We start from the raw sequence: 18760 nt of genomic DNA on the forward strand, positions 1-18760 counted from the left end.
ACAATCAATAGGGTTTTCCCAAGGGGTTCAAGGGCTGCCAACTGGTCTTGAATCAAGAAAAGAAAAACTCTAATCGTAACAGCAAAAGCAACTGAAAACTATGTTGGGTTGCCTCCCAACCAGCGCTAAGTTTAACGTCTTCAGCTAGACACATTCACTCACTTCTTCCATCCAGACTCTCAGACTCACTTTCTTCTTCATACCAACAGGGCTCAGACTGGGCTAACCAAGGGGTAGACAAGTTATCCAAAAGATCGTCCACTATATCCACATTGCACTCATCTTCCCCTAGGTTTGGATACTTAGAGGCACTAAAAACATTCAACTGGACTTTCTGCTCCCCAAATGAAATGTCCATTTCTCCCGATTTACAGTTAATGGTTGCATTGGCCATTGCTAGAAACGACCGTCCTAAGATAATCGGGTTATGGTTCAGCTCCTCGGTTGGGGTTATGTCTAGGACAACAAAGTCTACAGGGAAATAACAATTCTCTATCCTGACAATGACGTCCTCGATAACACCTCGAGGAGTCTTGACCGACTGATCAGCGAGTTGCAGAATTACCGAGGTAGGTTTTAACTCGCCGATCCTGAGCCTTTCATAGATAATGAATGGAAGCAGATTTACACTAGCCCCAAGATCCAATAGGGCTCGATCAAAGGTGATTCTAGAGATGACAGCTTGAGAGGAGCACCCGAGTCTTTCATCTTCCGGAGTAGTTGATTTAGGAGGACCGCACTAACGTCTGTCGAGAGCATCACTTTTTGTGGGGTCGCTCGTGGCTCCCTCTTTTGAGTGCACAACTCTTTCAGGAACTTGGCATAGGCCGGGACATGTTGAATCGCATCGAGGAGAGGGGTGTTAATATGGACTTGCTTGAATAACTCCCTGATCTCCTCGTTGCGAGTCTCTTTCTTCTTTCGCACCGGCCCGACTGTTAGTGCAATTGGAAAGGGACCAAAACCGAAACCGACCCGATATATCGGTTTATGAATTTTCCCAACCCAAAACCGACCAATGCTGATGAAAACCCGGCTGACTCGGGTTGGGTCGGTCCGGGTTGGTTGGGTTGGGCCTTCTTATGAACAGCCCTATTTAGCAGATAGGAGGCGCCCTCCTATTCTCAGTTTTTCACAAAAACACCCCCTCTCTCAACTGGACTTCACACCAACTTCCCAAAAACTGCATTTCAGCCATGTAACTTCCCCAGTTTTCCACAAAAGTTGGACAGAGACCCTTAGAGGTCACAACATTGAATGTAACTGGGAAAATGGCACACTTTGACTATTCTAAGGCCGAAAATACCCCTGAAATGATGCCCTTAAGGCATCAAAATACAGAGTTATCAGTGTGCACCTTATACAAATTTACATGGTGTTTGGGCGAGGCGAAGTTTGAAAACCGCCTAGTCGCCTAGGCATCCTGTTCTCAGTTTTTCACAAAAACACCCCCTCTCTCAGCTGGACTTCACACCAACTTCCCAAAAACTGCGTTTCAGCCATGTAACTTCCCTAGTTTTCCACAGAAGTTGGACAGAGACCCTCAGAGGTCACAACATTGAATTTAACTGGGAAAATGGCACACTTTGACTATTCTAAGGCCGAAAATACCCCTGAAATGATGCCCTTAAGGCATCAAAATACAGAGTTATCAGTGTGCACCTTATACAAATTTACATGGTGTTTGGGCGAGGCGAAGTTTGAAAACCGCCTAGTCGCCTAGGCATTGCCTCGACAACTATGGTCTAGAGTTGCAAAGATTGAGGCTGGAAAATGTAGCGTTAATGGGTAAATGGTTTTACTCAACTGGAGAGCCTATAGAGGTAGCTGATTGTAGAAAAATTTGGAACCTGGGCTGGCTAACCTGATGCTGAAATTGTTTTTTTGTCCTACATTCCTGATTCTAAAGATGTTTGGAGCTGGGTATGGAAAATATCCGAACAATTATCAGTCAAATCTTTCTTCAGGAACCATATTAGATCAGTGATGGAGAGCTTTCCTCAGAAAGATATCTGGAACCTTCCAGTCCCTTCTAAGGTAGGTTTTGAATTATAGTCAGCTACATTTGGAAAATGCTTTATAGGAGACAAGTTGATTACAAGTTTGCAATAGGAGTGGTGACCCTAGAGACAGGTTGTGTCTTCTATCCATAGGAAGATGGAAAGTGTAAACATATATTCTCACACTGCTTGTTCATCTCCTACATTTTTTCACAGTTTTGCACCTTACTCGACTTCAACCGGTGCCATCCTAGAAAAGTGGTGGAGCTACTATCAAGTTGGAAGGTGAAAGGATTAATTAAATGAAAGAGGTAGGGTCCTGTGGAACAGCATTCATTTGGTTATAATTTGGACCGCAGTTTAGAGAGAATGAAATATGAGAATCTTTGAAGGCAAGGTGTCACAGAGGAGATGGTGACTAGGGGGCTTTCCCCAACAGACTTTCTTTTATAAAGAGGTGACTTTTGGGCATTGTTGATGTAGGAGCACAGAGCACTCATGATTCAATTCCTTTAACTTGTCAGTAACTGAAGTGGTTCAGACCTGTTCTGTAAAAGAAAAACCAGAAAAGAAGGAAGAGAACGGAGGAAGAAGAGAAGAGAAGAGAAGAGTAGAGAAGAAAAAGAATAGAAGAAAAGGGTGCAGTCATTCTAAACTGATCTTCCACCCCATGTACTATTTATATTAGACACAAATAGAAAGTGTACAATGACAGGAATACCCCTATTGACAGTAACAACATAAGCACATGCTAACAGCAACATAAAACAGAAATATATCATCAGATAATAATAAAAAATGTGGACCACAAGCTCATCAAACATTTTTTCTACACTCCCCCTTAAGTTAGGAAATGATATTTGTCATTCCCAACTTACTTAAATCTGTCTCAAGCTTGACTTTGGTGACTGCCTTGGTGAAGAGATCAGCAAACTGCATATCAGAGGCTACATAAGGAAGACACACTTCTTGAGAGACAACTCTCTCTCCGATAAAATGTTTGTCAACTTCCTTGTGTTTGGTTCTATCATGCTGTATTGGATTATAAACAATGTGAATACCCGTTTTCTTATCACAATACAACTTCAAGGGTCCTTCATACTCAATCCCCAACTGTTATGGTGTAATCTCAGCCATAACATTTTAGCAACACCATTAGCCATAGCCCTGTATTCAACTTCAACATTGGAGCCAGGAACAACATTTTTTTTTCTTGCTCCTCCGAGAAACTAGATTTCCTCCAACAAGAGTACCCTGAGGTAGATCTCCTATCACCAATACACCTTGCCCTATCTTCATCAGTGTACTAGAGAGTAGGCCTAAGATAAAGAGACACTATCTCTACTGAGTAGTTGCTGCCTCACAATGTCATAGTTAGAGTTCAAATCAGCGAGGAATTCAAACACTATTTTTTAAAAAATTTTTCAACTAGTTTTCTGTATGTGGCAGCATCTTTCTGGCTCTCCCACTCAATAGTTTTAAGATGACCAATCTCATGCCATAATGATTTCAGGGTGGAGAAATAAACTGACACAGGTTTCTCCCATTGTTTAAGATTATTCACATCATTTTTTCAGTTCATAGGCTCTAGCAACATTAAGGGGCTAAGAATATGTTTCTTTCATGTTGTCCCAAATCTCCTTTGCTGTCTTATCCCATAGATAGTTTCTGTTGATATGGGGTTGCATGGAATTGCATAAACAAGTCATAACAAGATAATTTTATTGGACCCATTTAGTAAGAGATGGATCCTTTTGTGCTGGTTTCTTTGTCTTCCATCACATACCCCAGCTTTCCCCTTCCTCCAATGGCCATCATGGCCGATTGGGACCATTCCAAATAGTTTGTTCCATCAAACTTTACTGTAGTAATCTGAATTGAGTTGCTGTCAGTAGCATTTCCTGCTTCCATAAGTCCTTCCCCATATGATTTCGACTCATTTCTAGTAATTTCCATGCTGGAAGATCAATAAAGAGTCACAGAATGGAAGAACCTGCACTAATTAACTCCTTTTTCACAAAATTTGCCCCTTCAAGTGCTGTCTAGCAGCGCCCAGAAGAATAAAAAAGGTTTACAGGCCTCTCCATGAACCCAAGGAAGTGAAAACTGCTTACAATTCAGTCCAGAAACACAGTTCAAGAAAAAACCTTAAACTCAGCCCTAGAAAAGTCAGAAAACTGACAGCTGATTCCTACCAGAGGATTCCAAACAACTTCTGAGGTATGTCAATCCAAAAAGGAGTATGAAAACTACCTAGAAAAAGCTGGGCACCAAACTCAATCACTGATTTAAGCCCTAAATCAGAAACTGACCTGTTTTTCTCTGATTCTTCCTGGTCACCAAGCAACTCCAAGATTTCAGTACCTTGGGCACCTCCTGCAATCTCCATTGATCTCCAGGAACCAGGCGATTCAATCTGTAACTTCCATCCCTAAAAAAGTCTCATGTAGTCTGCTGGACTACCCTACATGAGAAACCCTAGTCTGTTTTGGACTTGCTCTAATACCAGCTTGTCTGTAACAGAAGAGGTTCAGACCTGTTCTATAAAAGAAAAGCCAGAAAAGAAGGAAGAGAACAGAGGAAAAAGAGAAGAGAAGACGAGCGTAGAGAAGAAAAAGAATAGAAGAAAGGGGTGCTGTCGATCTAAACTGATCTGCCACCTCATGTACTATTTATATTAGACACAAATAATAAGCGTACACTGACAGGAACACCCTGTCGACAGTAACAACATAATTACATGCTAACAGCAACATAAGACATGCTAACAGATCATCAGAGAATAATAAAAAATGTGGACCACAAGCTCATCAAACATTTTCTCCACACTTTATATGTCTCATGTCTTAGCAATTATGTACTTATTATAAAAATCTATAGATATACTGCTTAGTGATGGAACGAAAGGGTAACAATTGGCTATACTACTGTGCTATAATCAGAATTTAGGATGAGTTCCTTTTTCCTTGTGTTCATTGACTGTCAATAGGTAGTTATTCCAAGCAAAATATCTATTTGATACTTCCAACTGTTTTACTTTCTGATGAGATTGCCATTTTATTCACAAGCTTCTATAGACCTTCCCTGTAAAACTATTAAACATCAAGCCACAGCCATCTACACTTCTTCTAGTGGTTTTAATAGTATTGTATTTTATTGTTTTTGGATAAGGCTTGAATAGGTTTGTAGATATTCTTTTATGGTAATAGCTCTCACAGTTGGCCACTATTTGCAGGTGGTGAGCTTTATTTTACGAACCATGGACCCTGGGAACTCAATCATGTGTAAAGCTTGCCTCAAGAGCTCAATGGCAGCATTGAAGGAAGTTGTACGCATGTTTCCAATGGTGGCATTGAATGAGACATTGACAAGGTTAGCTGTTGGGGATGCAATTGGACATATCAACAATGTTACTATTCGGGTATATGACATGCAAAGGTACAAGGAATGAGAAACAGAAATTCTTATGGAGGCTTTGATTTCATTTTGAGGATAAATAGAAATTTTGGAAACTAGGCAGAGTTTCTGTTGGATGGTGCATGACATTAAAGTTTCATAAAAAAGAATGCTAGCTATCTTTGTTGAAGGTAAAACTTGGAGGCCTGGAAAGAACAACATTAATGATTGAGAGAAAAAAAAGATTCTATATGGTGGCTAGTTTTTTCTGATCAATCTGATATTGGGGCTTCCTAACAGGTGCCCTTTTGATTGGAAGATCCAGATTGATGAGAAAAAATTACTACTGGTCAGGTAGAAGGAAAATAGCCAACCGTTAATTTGGAGATACCAAATACCATATTTTTCCTTTCATTATGTACTAAATTGGTGTATTGGCAACAATTCTTCCTCAATAGTATTGTGCCACCTGACAATTCACAATTAGAAAATGGTATTATGCTACCTCTGTAGTTATTCTTTGGAAAATCTTGAGGCCATCTGATTCTAGTTTGATGTATAAAAATATAAACATGCGGAAAAGTGTATTTTTGAGCCAGAAAACTCACTAATTCTCTTGAAGATGCAGACTAGCTTATGGACTTTCATGAAGTGAAATATAGTTGAATTTTAAGAAGGAAAGAAATGGCATCAGGTTTCTAGTGTTGCATATCTTCTTCAACCTGTTCAGGAGATTATTTTAGTTGGATTCACATAGTGGTTCAGCAAAAAGTTTGTAGGAAAACAGTACAGTATTTGTTTCTGTGGTCCCATCTTCCTGTTGTTATTTTTTATCTATTCTTTATGTTTTTATTTTACTGTTTGTGTTTCTGTTCGGTAGCAGGGGTATGATGGTCTTTGTTATTTTTTATCTATCAAGTTTGATGGAACTAATTACATGGATGGACACAATCAGCCATGATGGCCATTGGAGGTTGAGGAAAACTAGGGTATATGATTGGAGATACAAAAAAACCAGCCAAGGAGGACCCAACTCATGCTAAGTGGGTTCAAGAAAACTATTTGGTGATGATTTGGCTGTATAATTCCATGCACCCTCACATAAGCAGAAAGTATTTGTGGGTGAAAACTACCAAGGAAATAGTGGAGAATATGAAGGAGACTTACTCAGCCTCTTAATGTTGCTAGGGCTTATGAGTTGAAGTGTGAAGTAAACAATCTTAAATAGGGGGACAATCCTGTATCTGTCTATTTCTCTACATTGCAGTCTTTATGGCATGAAATTGATCTCTTGGAGACAATTGAGTGGGAAATCCAGAAGGATGCAGCAACATATAGGAAATTGGTGGAACAAATAGGGTGTTCGGACTTGCTGGTCTGAATTCAGAGTATGATATTGTGAGACAATTGTTACTTACTAGAGATAGAGTTACTCTATATCAAGCTTATTCTTTAGCTTACAGTGATGAGAACAGGGGGAAATTTATGTTACAAATTCCACCTATGAAATCAGCCTTAGTAGTAGTAAAACCAAAGTATGATGTTGATAGGGAGAAAGGTATGGGGAAGAAAGACAAGAAGGCAACATTTTGTGATTAATGTAAGAAGCCAAAGCACACCTAAGACACTTGTTGGAAGTTGCATCTACACCTTATTCCAGCAAGACTGAAGAAAGTAGAAAACTCAAAACTGCAACCTGATTTGGTAACTGTAATAGAAAGAAAGTAATAAAAGAGTTTCTTGGAGAGAAGAGAAGAGGAGAAAGAGAAGAAGAGATGGGTGAAGCCAATAATGATCTGGCCGCCCCATTCATTATCTTATTGTAACAGAGCTGTATTATTATTCAGACCAGGAAAAGAGAGAGATGGGGGAGAGAAGAGAAAGAGTTATTAGGCAAGAGACCTCTCTTAGAAGAGAAGATTAGAGTCTAATCTCTCTAAGAAAGTCGGCCCAGCATATATATATATATATATATATTAATAGAGAATAAATGCAAGTACAATAATGCCCCTGTTTATGATAATTTTAGGAATTTGGTGAAGAATTTAGTGTCGCCCTAGGCTGTTCCTACAGCCCTAGAAATTGGTGAAGATTTTAGTTGATTTGCTAGGGTTTTGATCCCTCTCTTTGTTTGGTTCATTTGTGATCCTTCTTTTCTGGACCGTGAACATATTTTTTTGTTTTTATCCTGTTAGAGACTATTTCTTCCTCTTTTCTCTTACTATGGCATCTGAAAGAGGTGATGTTCTTTCTATCAAGTTCAATGGAACCAACTATGCCTTATGGCTGTTCCATTTTCAGTTTTATGTTGAATATAAGGGGTTGTGGGGCTATATTGATGGATCCACCACTATGCCTGAAGTAACTGATGCAAAAGGGCTGCAGACTTGGAAGATTAGTAATGCCCAAATTGCATCTTGGATTCTGAGTTCAGTCACTACTGATGTTGTTATTATCCCTATGAGGGGTCTCCAGATAGCCAAGGAGATGTACAAATATCTAGAAAAGGTTTTTTAGCAATCCAACATCTCACGGTAGTATGGGATTAAAACTGAGATATTTCTCTACAACCAAGGTGAAAGGAAAATTTAGGAATGCTATGTGGGGTTCATCAATCTTTGGAAAGAGTTTGAACTTATTCACATGGGTGAAAATGTTCTCAGCTTGCTATATCATAACCTTGAAGGAACATTTTGACAGAAGGAATGTAATGCATTTCTTGATACATCTCCAACCTGAGTATGAGGTAATAAGATCAAACATCTTATGTAGATACAATGTACCATCATTTTATACTATTTTGGGTGAATTACTCAGAGAGGAAACCGGGATAATTACTTTATCAGCATTGAATGCCAAGAATGATGTATTAGAGGCTGCATTTTTAGCAATAGATAAGTCCAAACCAAAGGACTTATCCAAAGTACAATTTTATGAATGCAAAGAATTTGATCATGTGATATCCCATTGTAGGAAGAAAAATACCTGTACTTACTACAAGAAATTTGGTCAAATTATCATTGAATGTTCCACAAGACCACCTAAAGGAAATCAGTCTAGTGGGAAAAAGAGTAATCACAAGGCTTATCAAGACTTCAGTCGAGGGATCAGATGATGCTTCATCTTCCACATCTCAGATCAAGAATGACATTGCAAATGTTATGACAGGATAAAATTCGACATTTGATTTTCTCGGCAATCTCATTTGCATTTTTTTGTACCATTTTAGTTAGTGGACAGTGATGTTTGGTCGTCTCCAGTAATTTCTAGGATTGGTTTTAAATATTTTATAACATTTATTGATGACCATATCTGTTATATGTGGATATACTTTCTTTGAATGAAATCAGATGCATTTGTTATATTTAAACTATTCCATGCCAGAGTGACCACACAATTTAATGCCATCATTAGTACTCTCCGTTCAGATTTAGGGGGAGAGTACATTGATGGGGACTTTCAGGCCTACTTACAACACAATAGTATATAGTCTCAGAAGTCCTGTCCTGGAACTCAACACCATGGAGGAGAGTACACAAAAATGACCATATCTTGAGTGTTGTTAGAATCCTCCTTGAATTTCATGCTCCAACAACTTATTGGGTGGAGGTGGCCAACATTGCTGTATATCTTATCAACCTTCTTCCATCATTTGTTCTTGGTAACATATCCCCACATTAGTCTTTGTTTATGACTCTTCCCAATTTATCCATGCTTCATGTGTTTGGTTGCATCTGTTTTGCTCATCTTCCTCCACACGAGCGTACTAAGCTGTCTGCTTAGTCTATTTTATGTGCCTTCTTGGGATATAGTCCTGACCATAAGGGTTTATATGTTACGATCCTCAGTCTTGTCAGACTAGAATCTCTCAGAATGTGATATTTCTCGGAGATCTTTCTTTTTTTCAACATATCACAAAGTTTTCTGCTCCTTCAGTTTATATTATTCAACACTTTGAGCCTGTAGGTACCTCAGAAACACCACCTTCTCGCTTGATGAGCCAACTCTATTTTAGGAAGTTTCTAGCAGCTTCAGCCCTTATGCTCCCAACCCCTCCTCCAGAGCATGGTACCACATCCACTCCTACTCCTTTAAGTACACCATCCCCTCTTGTTCACACTGATATTCCTACCTTGCACCGCTCCACTAGAGTTTTTGGACTACCTGACCGCTATGGTTTTCCCTCAGGCCATAGCTCTTTCTTTGTTCTATCCACTACAGATATTCCCAGGTCTTACCATCAAGCTGTAGCTCACACTCATTGGAGGGATGCCATAGATGCTGAAATAGTTGCTCTTCTTGAGAATGACACTTTGGGAGTTAGTTCACCATCCTCCTGATGCCTCAATTATACGAAGCATCAAGATTCGTGGGATTTAGCTCACCACAATTTGTCTCTTTCTGGCTATCTCTGCAGTAAAGTATTGGGTTATTCACCAAATAGATGTAAAGAATGCTTTCTTGCATGGGGATTTGAAGGAGGTTGTGTACATGAAACCTTCTCTTGGCTACTGTGATGAACCCCTCCTAGTTTGCATAGTCAAAAAAGTCCCTTTATGGCCTTAAATAGGTCCCTCATGCTTGGTTTTAGTGGTTTAGATTTGTGATCACTGATCCTGGATTTATTCAGAGCTCTTCGTATTACTCTTCTTTACATGACAACGTTATCAGGGTATCACATTTTTGCTCTTATATATTGATGATATTCTCATAACTGGAGATGATCAGGATAGTATACATCAGCTCAAAAACCACCTTAGCCAATTCTTTAAGATGAAAGATTAGGGCCAGTTACTTATTTCTTGGGCTTGGAAGTTCATCACAATTCCAGAGGTTACTTCCTTGATCAGCAGAAGTATGGCACTAACCTTGTCAGCCTTTCTCACCTCACTAATACAAAGACCGTTGATACCCCTCCTGGAAGTCAATTTGAAGTTAAGGATGACGGACCTCTTTTAGAAGATGCCACCTTGTATCATTAGCTCGTGGGCAGTCTTATCTACCTCACAATGACAAACCCAAACATCTCATATGAAGTTTAGATTGTAAGCCAATTTGTCTCTACTCCGCATCAAGCCCACATGATAGTTGTACACTGTATGATCAGATATATTCGGGGGGCTCTCCTATGGTGTGCTCTTCCCATCCACCTCATCACTTCAGCTATTGCTTATGCTGATGCCGACTGGGTTGGTTGTCCAGGAACTAGGAGATCTACCAATGGGTGGTGCATATTTCTCAGTGACTCTCTTATATCTTGGAAATGTAAGAAGCAACAGAATGTTTAAAAGTCATCCACTAAAGTAGAATATAGAGTCATGTCCTCAGCGTGTAGTGAGATTATTTGGCTCTAGTCACTCCAGGTGATCTTAATATTGTTCAATCCTCTCCTATTCCTTTATTGGTTGCCAATTTAAGTGCAATCAAGGTTGCTTCTAATCTTGTCTTCCATGAAGGACGAAGCACATTGAAGTGGATTCTCACTTTATAAGAGATCTCCTTATTGTCGGCAATATTTCATTGCCTCGTGTGTTCTCTACTCTTCAATTGGCAAATATTTTTACAAAGGCTACAACTAGGACCCGACATTCCTTTCTAATGGACAAACTAATGGTAGTGCCCCTACATCAGTTTGAGGGGGAGTGTAGAGACAGAGATAGTGAGGGCTGAATTGTAATTTTACTTTCTTGTTGTACCATTCTTTTCCTATTATTTTTACTTTGGACACAACTTATTGTATTATAAGGACAAAATCATCCTTTTACATTTATTTTATTAATATAAATAGCTTCTTCTTGGTGTGGTCAACTAATGAGACACCCCAAATTTGCTGTGTTTTCTTTAGTACGAACTGCATTAACACCGCGACACTGTGAACACATAAGATAAACTCACAAGAAGCGAGCATAATCATAAAAAACAATAAAAAATATCTATATCCCTCCATAGTAGTAGTATGATATCCAACCATTAGTATGCATACTTTTAAAATGAATAATTCTTCCTTTAATACTTGAAGAATAAGTTGATCTACAATGTTTTGCAAGTGCACAACTCACATCTCAAACTAGATACTTGGGCTAACTCAAACAAAGTGGGAAAAGACTCTTCAAAGACCCAAAAGACAAATGGCCCGACCAGTGATGCCAAAGCATAATCTAACTCAGACTATGAAACAAAAGGCCTCTCAATTCCTTTCTTACTCCTAGGTGGATGCTTAAGCAAGTAGGTTCCATTCGTCTCATGACCAATCCCAATTACTCTGTCACCAGATATTGAAAAACACAATGGTCAGGGAAAAAGTTATTGGACAGTTTTGACTTTTAGTAATGCTACTAAATGAAAGTAGATTAGTACTAAGGTTAGGAACATGCAAGATCGAGGATAAGGAAACGACATTAGACACTCTGATGTCTCCCCTGCTAGAAATAGGGGCAAGGGAGCCATCAATAATGGACACTTTGTCTCTGCCAGAGGACAAGCAATAAGAGGTGAATAAAGAGGGTAAACTAGTCATATGATCAGATGCACATGAATCTAGTATTACTTGGGGTCGAAGCATGATAGGTAGTAACCCTTGTACCTAAGTGTGCAAATGCTGGAGTAGGCGTAGAGAATGTAGTAGCTAATTGAGAAGGTCCTAAAATACTAACCTCCTTCTCCAATTGGGTCAAAGCAACCCTAACTACAACTAAAGCATCTAGAGAGGCAGACTTGTTGCTAAAAGTGGGTGCAACATTTGTAGTGATAGTTGCATTAGCATTTCCCTAGTATGTTTCATCTTCTTACAATAATGTAAGGGCTGAAGAGTCAAATTTGGAAAATTTTGAATTCTTTTTTGTATTTTTGTATATTTGGATAATATGGGTATTTTCGTCATTTTAACTAGTCTTATGGGGCCTGGGTTATAACATCTTATTCCTCTAGTTTAGTAGGGATTGTCTTTCAATTTTTAGTGTGTTTGCATTAGTAGATAGAAAGTTATTGTGTTTCTTGATGCACAAGACAAGGAGTGGCTTTTTTGTAATTATGGTGAACAGTATTCCGGGCCACACAAGTCACTATAAATAGATGTATTCTCTTCCTTTTGAAGCTAATGAATGAATGAATGAAGTTTTCTTAAGAGTTCTCTTGTTGTATGGAGTGATTCCTACAAACCCTAGAGTGATTCTAGGATCCCTTGGAGTGATTCCTTGGGATTTCTCTCTCTTTTCTCTTTCTCTGCCCTTTCTACTACTACTCTCTCTCTCTCTCTCTCTTCCTCTCTCATTTCTGTTTTCTGATAGTTTGTTCCAGCCCTGCTGCATCAGTTTTGGTACCAGAGCTAATGGTTAGTCACCATGTTCTCACAAAGTGACATATTCTGTAACAATCTCATGGGTCTAGAATCAATGATGATAGGGATTTTTGAACCATATGAAGGGTCTATGGTTGATTTACTTGAGAAGTTGGTGGAAGAAAGTAGATCTAGTAATGTTGGTTATAGGAGTAAGGTTTTCAAGAATGTTAGAAGAGAAAGGGAAGTGCCCAATTTTAAGGGAGATGAAGACCGGCAAGCATTCTTTGATTGGATTGCTAAACTAGAAGAATATTTCGATTGGCATGATATGTCTGAAAAGCAAAGGTTTACATTTGCACGCATGAAGCTCGCAGGTCATGCTACAATATGATAGAGAACTCTTGAGCAACGACTAGAAACTAGAGGTGAATATCCTATTACCACATGGGCAGAGATGAAGAGGTATTTGCAAGAAAAGTACATTCCACAGTACTTCCATGATGATCTATATGTGGAGTTGGCTAATCTCAAGCAAGGTATGCTATCCGTAGTTCAATATATGCATGAGTTTGATGAATTATATATTAGATGTGACATTACAGTGAAAGGCACAAATCAATTCGCTTCATGAATGGACTAAGGGATGATAAAACGAATGAATTGTTTACAATTCAGATTTATGACTTAGATCATGCCTTTGAATTGGCTGTCAAGATAGAGAAGTATAGCTGGTTACAACAAAGAATTTTAAGCCTGTTAAAAGGCTGTTTGTCTTTTGTTTTATTTCTGTTTAGTATTGTAGGGGTACTATTGTAATTCCCCCTCTTTTATATTATGTTATGGTCGCCCTAATATAAATACCAAAAAAGTTGACGCCGCCAACACTGAGTTTTGCTCACATATCTCTCTTTTCTCCTCTTCCTTCTCTCTTCTCTCTTCTCTTCACTTTCTCTTCTAGATAATATGGTATCAGAGCAGGCCCATTTGATTTGAAAGGATATCGAGAAAGCACTCTTGTCTTCTCCCTTCACTTGTTGTTGAATTTTTTCTCTAAAGAACCAAGGTAGTGAAGGGAAGGGAGATCCATCATATGGATGGCCGAACCTTGTAGAGAGGTTGGGTGAAATTTCAAAAATTTTCTTTCTCCCTTCCGGGAATCCTATTCCCTGATTTAGAAAAACTGCATTTTTCAAGGTTTGTTCTTGAAACAAACCGGACCAAATTTGAAACCAAAATTAAGCAATTAGGGAAATACCTGATACGGAATAATAGTAACTCCCAACGTTGACCAAAACCCGCCTCCACTGAAGATGACAGCTTATGGTGAGGCAAGATCAACAGGATGGTTCTTCAGCAAGAACCCTGATTCTTCAGCAAGAATCAGGCAAGGGACTGGTGAGCACGATTTTAAATTGTTTCTTCTAGCAAGAAACAGTATCAAGAGCTATTCTTGATCAGATCCAAGAATGGAGATCGAACTGGGTAGGGGCGACAAGAACTGGGGAAGAATTCTGCAGATTGCTAAACTTACAAACTGGTGAATTCGTCCCTTATTTATAGCCTTCTTTGGATCAGTTTCCTAATCCAATTAGGAAAGAGTTTCTTGATCCAAATCTGATATTTGTATCTGGACTCTTAAATGGATAAGACTTATCTTATCCTTTAGCTAATCCTAATAAGATTATAAACAAGAATTCGCCCCCTTTTAGTTAACTTACTTAAGCCTAGTTTGAAATGGGCTTTAGGCCCATTTAGTCACATCGCTCACTTTCCCTTTAAATGCTGGCTAGCTTGGCTCTCTTTGTATGGCGTGGGACCCTAGCATTGATCTACACATCAGTCACATGGGTTCAGCCCAACCTTTGTTACAAAGCTTGTTCGAATTCACTGCAGAACATAGTGAACCCCTGAGTCCATCAGTAAGGGCTCTTAATGGGCCCAACATTTACACTAAATGGTCATTGGGTCCAGGCACCTTATGAAGGCCCAAGGACTGTGGGCAGATACAAGATTAGCATTGATCTACACATCAGTCACATGGGTTCAGCCCAACCTTTGTTACAAAGCTTGTTCGAATTCACTGCAGAACATAGTGAACCCCTGAGTCCATCAGTAAGGGCTCTTAATGGGCCCAACATTTACACTAAATGGTCATTGGGTCCAGGCACCTTATGAAGGCCCAAGGACTGTGGGCAGATACAAGATTAGCACATCAGGTATTACCCTCAATGTTCTTTCTTTTAACCTCTCAGCCCATAATGATCAAACACTGCTTGACAAGAGAGGACCTCTCCTTCGGCTGCATGGTATAGTATTGCACTCTTTGCTCACATGGATCCTGTGAATTAAAACCTTTTTGCAAACATTTTGTGAAACCATAATATATATCTATATCTCTATATAAATATATTTTGCAAAACAAATTTCAATAAGTTCGTGGCAGTTTTTGGTTTCCATCAGAGAGTGCATTCTCCGATCATTCACTTTGTCCGACAAAGGGGCTGATCCTGTCACTATGATCACCCACTCAGGTGAATTCTCGAACTGTCCCAACATACCCAGGTTTTGACCCCTTCTAAGGATCTCATTGATTAGCATATCAAAGATAGCCCAATCCAACACCTAGTGTAGTACCATAATCGAGTCTAGGGGTTAGGTGTAACATTCTAGTTTTGCCCATCTATCTCCAAAGTCCAGGGCAATATTGGAATTTGGTCCGGTTCAGGGTTTCAAGAAAACCCACACAGAAACACAGAAACACACTAATATAACATGAATCAAATATGTACTTTATTCATTTACAATAAATGTCATAATGTACATCAAGCTGATTGGAGCTAAGGGCATACACTGTCTAACAAGTAGATCTTTGGATTGATCTCAGAAGCTTCTCTCTTTTTTTTTTTTAATTTTTTCTTGAGCGTGTATTTGGACAAAACCAAAACAAGGGGAACGATCAACTGATGTGAGGTGATCAACACCTGTACCTTCTTTTTTTGTAGGATTAAGTGATCCTTGTGGTGGTTGTAGGTCGGAGGTGACCTGTATGTGTTGTGACAACAGCTTTGTGGTGTGTTTGTAGGTCGGGTATGACCTGTGTGATGTGACAACAGTCTGGTGGTTAGTTTGTAGTTCGGTGGTGACGTAGGTGCCGTAACAACAGTAAAACAATTTTTTGGTGATTGAAGGACTGTGCTCAAATGAAAAGGTGGCTATCTCTAGCTTCCTGGTGCAAATTGTTTTTAGAAATAATACAGTGTGTGAAAGGGAAACAGGTTGGATTGTATTTTTTTGTTCTTTTTTGGAACTCTTTTGAGTGGGATCTAAACCAATTATCATGAATAGTGAAGATTCTGCCACATCTGGTGTTCCCTCAATGCAGAATGGACTAAGTGGGGGTATGGATTTATCCTTCACTATGGCTGTCATACCTCTTGATAATCAAGTTATACATTACTGCAAGGGGAAAGATAGGATATATAAATGGAAGAATTAAAGAACCTAATTCTGGGAGTGCTGAATATGATAGATGGAACCAAGAAAATAGCACGGTAATGTCATGGCTTTTAGTGTCCATGCAACCTCAAGTGAGAAGAAATTTTATGTGGGCTGGAACAACTTATGAAATTTGGGAACAAGCAAAGTCAATCTATTATGAATTGCTTCACCATGCAAAAATTAATCAGTTACAGGCAGAATCCTCTACTTGTAAACAGGGGGAGAGGAGTCTCTTTGTGTACTATTCAGACTTTTCTTCCATTTGGAAGGAGTTGGATCACTATCAGAGTCTAGATTGGAAGTGCGATGAAGATGCCAAAGTGTATAAGTCTCTTGTTTCACAGCAGCGAGTCTTTGCCTTCCTCCTTGTCCTGAACCCTTGGAAGCAAGGATCTCTCATTTGTCCAAAAGGTATATGCTCTAGTATAGTCAGAGGAAAGTAGAAGAAATCTGATGAATAATTCTGGGGGAGATGCATTTGTGTTGGCAGAAAAAGGAAGTGTTGTTACAAGTGGGGGGAAATCCCTTTAAGAAGGGAAACTCTCAAAAAAGGTGGATGACAAAGAAAAATTATGGTGCACCCATTGCCAGAAGTCTCGGCACACTCATGACACATGCTGGGACCTTCATGGGAAGTTGGAATGGACTCAGGAATTGAGTAAGAAACAAGTTTCAGATCTGAATAAGAAGTTAGGACAGCAAGGTTCAAGAAAGCTCACTACAATAAACATGGCTACTCAGGAGAACCAACCCCCGACTACTACTATAGCTCAGACATACACCTTTGTCTTTGACCCTAGGGAGGATATCATTAATTCCTTCCGTGACTATTTAGAACTTTATGGTAGGGCAATTTGTCAGATGGATGCTCTTCCATCAACTCATTTGCATCTACTTCAGGTAATTCTGCCACAGCTCTCCATGGATAATTGATTCTGGAGCGTCAAAACATATGACTGGTAAGTCTACTTTCAGACCTATCATCTTCTCTCTGGAAGAGACAAAGTGAGACTAGCCGATGGTTCATTCTCTACCATAGCTGGTCAGGGAATCATTTCTCTTTCTTTTGGTCCTACCCTTTCTAATGTTTTACATGTTCCACAATTCCCTATTAATTTGTTTTCTGTTAGTAGTATCACCAATTCATTAAACTGTTTAGTAACCTTCTTCCCTTCTTATTGTGTTATTCAGGATTTGGCCTCGGGGAAGATGATTGGTAGAAGACATATGGTGGATAGTGTCTACTTGTTGGAGAATAAGGCTGGTCTTGCAGTCACAAAGTCTAAGAGTCATTCTAGTAAGAGTTAGGCCTATTTATGGCATAGTCGTCTTGGTCATTTATCCTTTGATTCCTTAAAGATTGTGTTTTCAGAGTTGTTTAAGTCAATGTTAGTGTCAGAGTTGATATGTCAAACTTGTCAGTTGAGTAAACATTGCATAACTCATTTTTCTTCAAAGAATAATAAATCTGAATTTCCTTTCCGTATTGTTCATTCTGATGTTTGGGGCCCGGTTACTTTACCACCTAAAAGTGGCTACAAGTATTTTATTACCTTTATTGATGGCTATTCCAGGTACACATGGGTGTATCCCATGCGAACTAGGGATGAAGTACCAAAAATTATCAAAGATTTCCAAAGAATAATCTTCACCCAATTTTAAACCGAAATCCAAATCTTCCAATCCGATAATGCCAAAGAATACTTTCATAATGATCTCACGGAGTTCTTTGCTTCACGTGGATCACTCCATCATAGCGCTTGTGCCCAAACCGCCACCACAACAAAATGGTGTAGCTAAAAGAAAGAACCGCCACCTTCTTCAAGTGACTCGGGGATTATTGATTCATATGAATGCCCCCAAATGTTTTTGGCTTGAAGGTATCTTTTGTGTTGCTTATCTCAATAATCGCATGCCCTCTCGATGGTTAGAGTACAAAGCCTTACATCAACTTCTATTTCCCAAGGCCCCTCTTTTGTCTATTCCTCTCCATGTGTTTGGTTGTCGTTGTTTTGTCCAAAACCTGTCACCCACTTGTGGGAAATTGGATCTTCGTGCTATTCCTTGCATCTTCTTGGGGTACTCTACAACTCAGAAGGGGTACCGGTGCTTTGATCCCGTCTCTTGAAAATATCATGTTTCTATGGAAGTCTCCTTTTTTGAGAGTGAACCTTTCTTTCTTGTTTCTCCTTAGGGGGAGTGTAGGCATGAGGAAAAACATGTTCAACTTCCTCCTCTGCCTTAGATTCAGCTCCCTCATCTTTCTGATCCTCCTCCCTTATGTGTTTCCTGTCGCCGTCACAAAGGCCAACCAAGTTCAAGAATTGTGGAGCATGTAGAAGCTGTACCACCAATGCCATCAAATTCTCCGGGGATGGATCCTACCCAGCCAGGTACCTTAGTTCACATTGATGTTTCTGACCCTATTGTTATTGATACCTCTAGTATTGATGATCTTGACCTTCCTATTGTTCACTGGAAGGGTGTTAGGTTTTGCACCACTAAGCACCCCATTTCCCATTTTGTTTCCTATGAAAACATTTCACCTTCCTTTCGGGCATTCGTCTCTTCCATTGACAGTGTTTTT

General features: G+C 39.4%; 1 protein-coding gene across 6 annotated transcripts in view; it reads left to right on the forward strand.

Annotated features, from left to right (window-relative positions):
* The window catches only part of LOC104590355 (Transducin/WD40 repeat-like superfamily protein), a 51913-nt gene that overhangs the window by 21342 nt on the left and 11811 nt on the right, over positions 1-18760 (forward strand). For all 6 annotated transcript variants that reach the window (XR_734098.3, XM_010248989.3, XM_010248985.3 and 3 more), the window contains one exon: positions 5236-5438. Coding sequence is in view for 5 of the 6 variants with exons in the window: in XM_010248989.3 (XP_010247291.1) it covers positions 5236-5438 (203 nt within the window). In the remaining variant the exon portion in view is untranslated. The remainder of the gene's footprint in view (positions 1-5235; positions 5439-18760) is intronic.

Source organism: Nelumbo nucifera, chromosome 6 (genome assembly GCF_055504915.1).
Source record: "Nelumbo nucifera cultivar China Antique chromosome 6, China Antique-T2T, whole genome shotgun sequence".
Taxonomy (NCBI): Eukaryota; Viridiplantae; Streptophyta; class Magnoliopsida; order Proteales; family Nelumbonaceae; genus Nelumbo; species Nelumbo nucifera.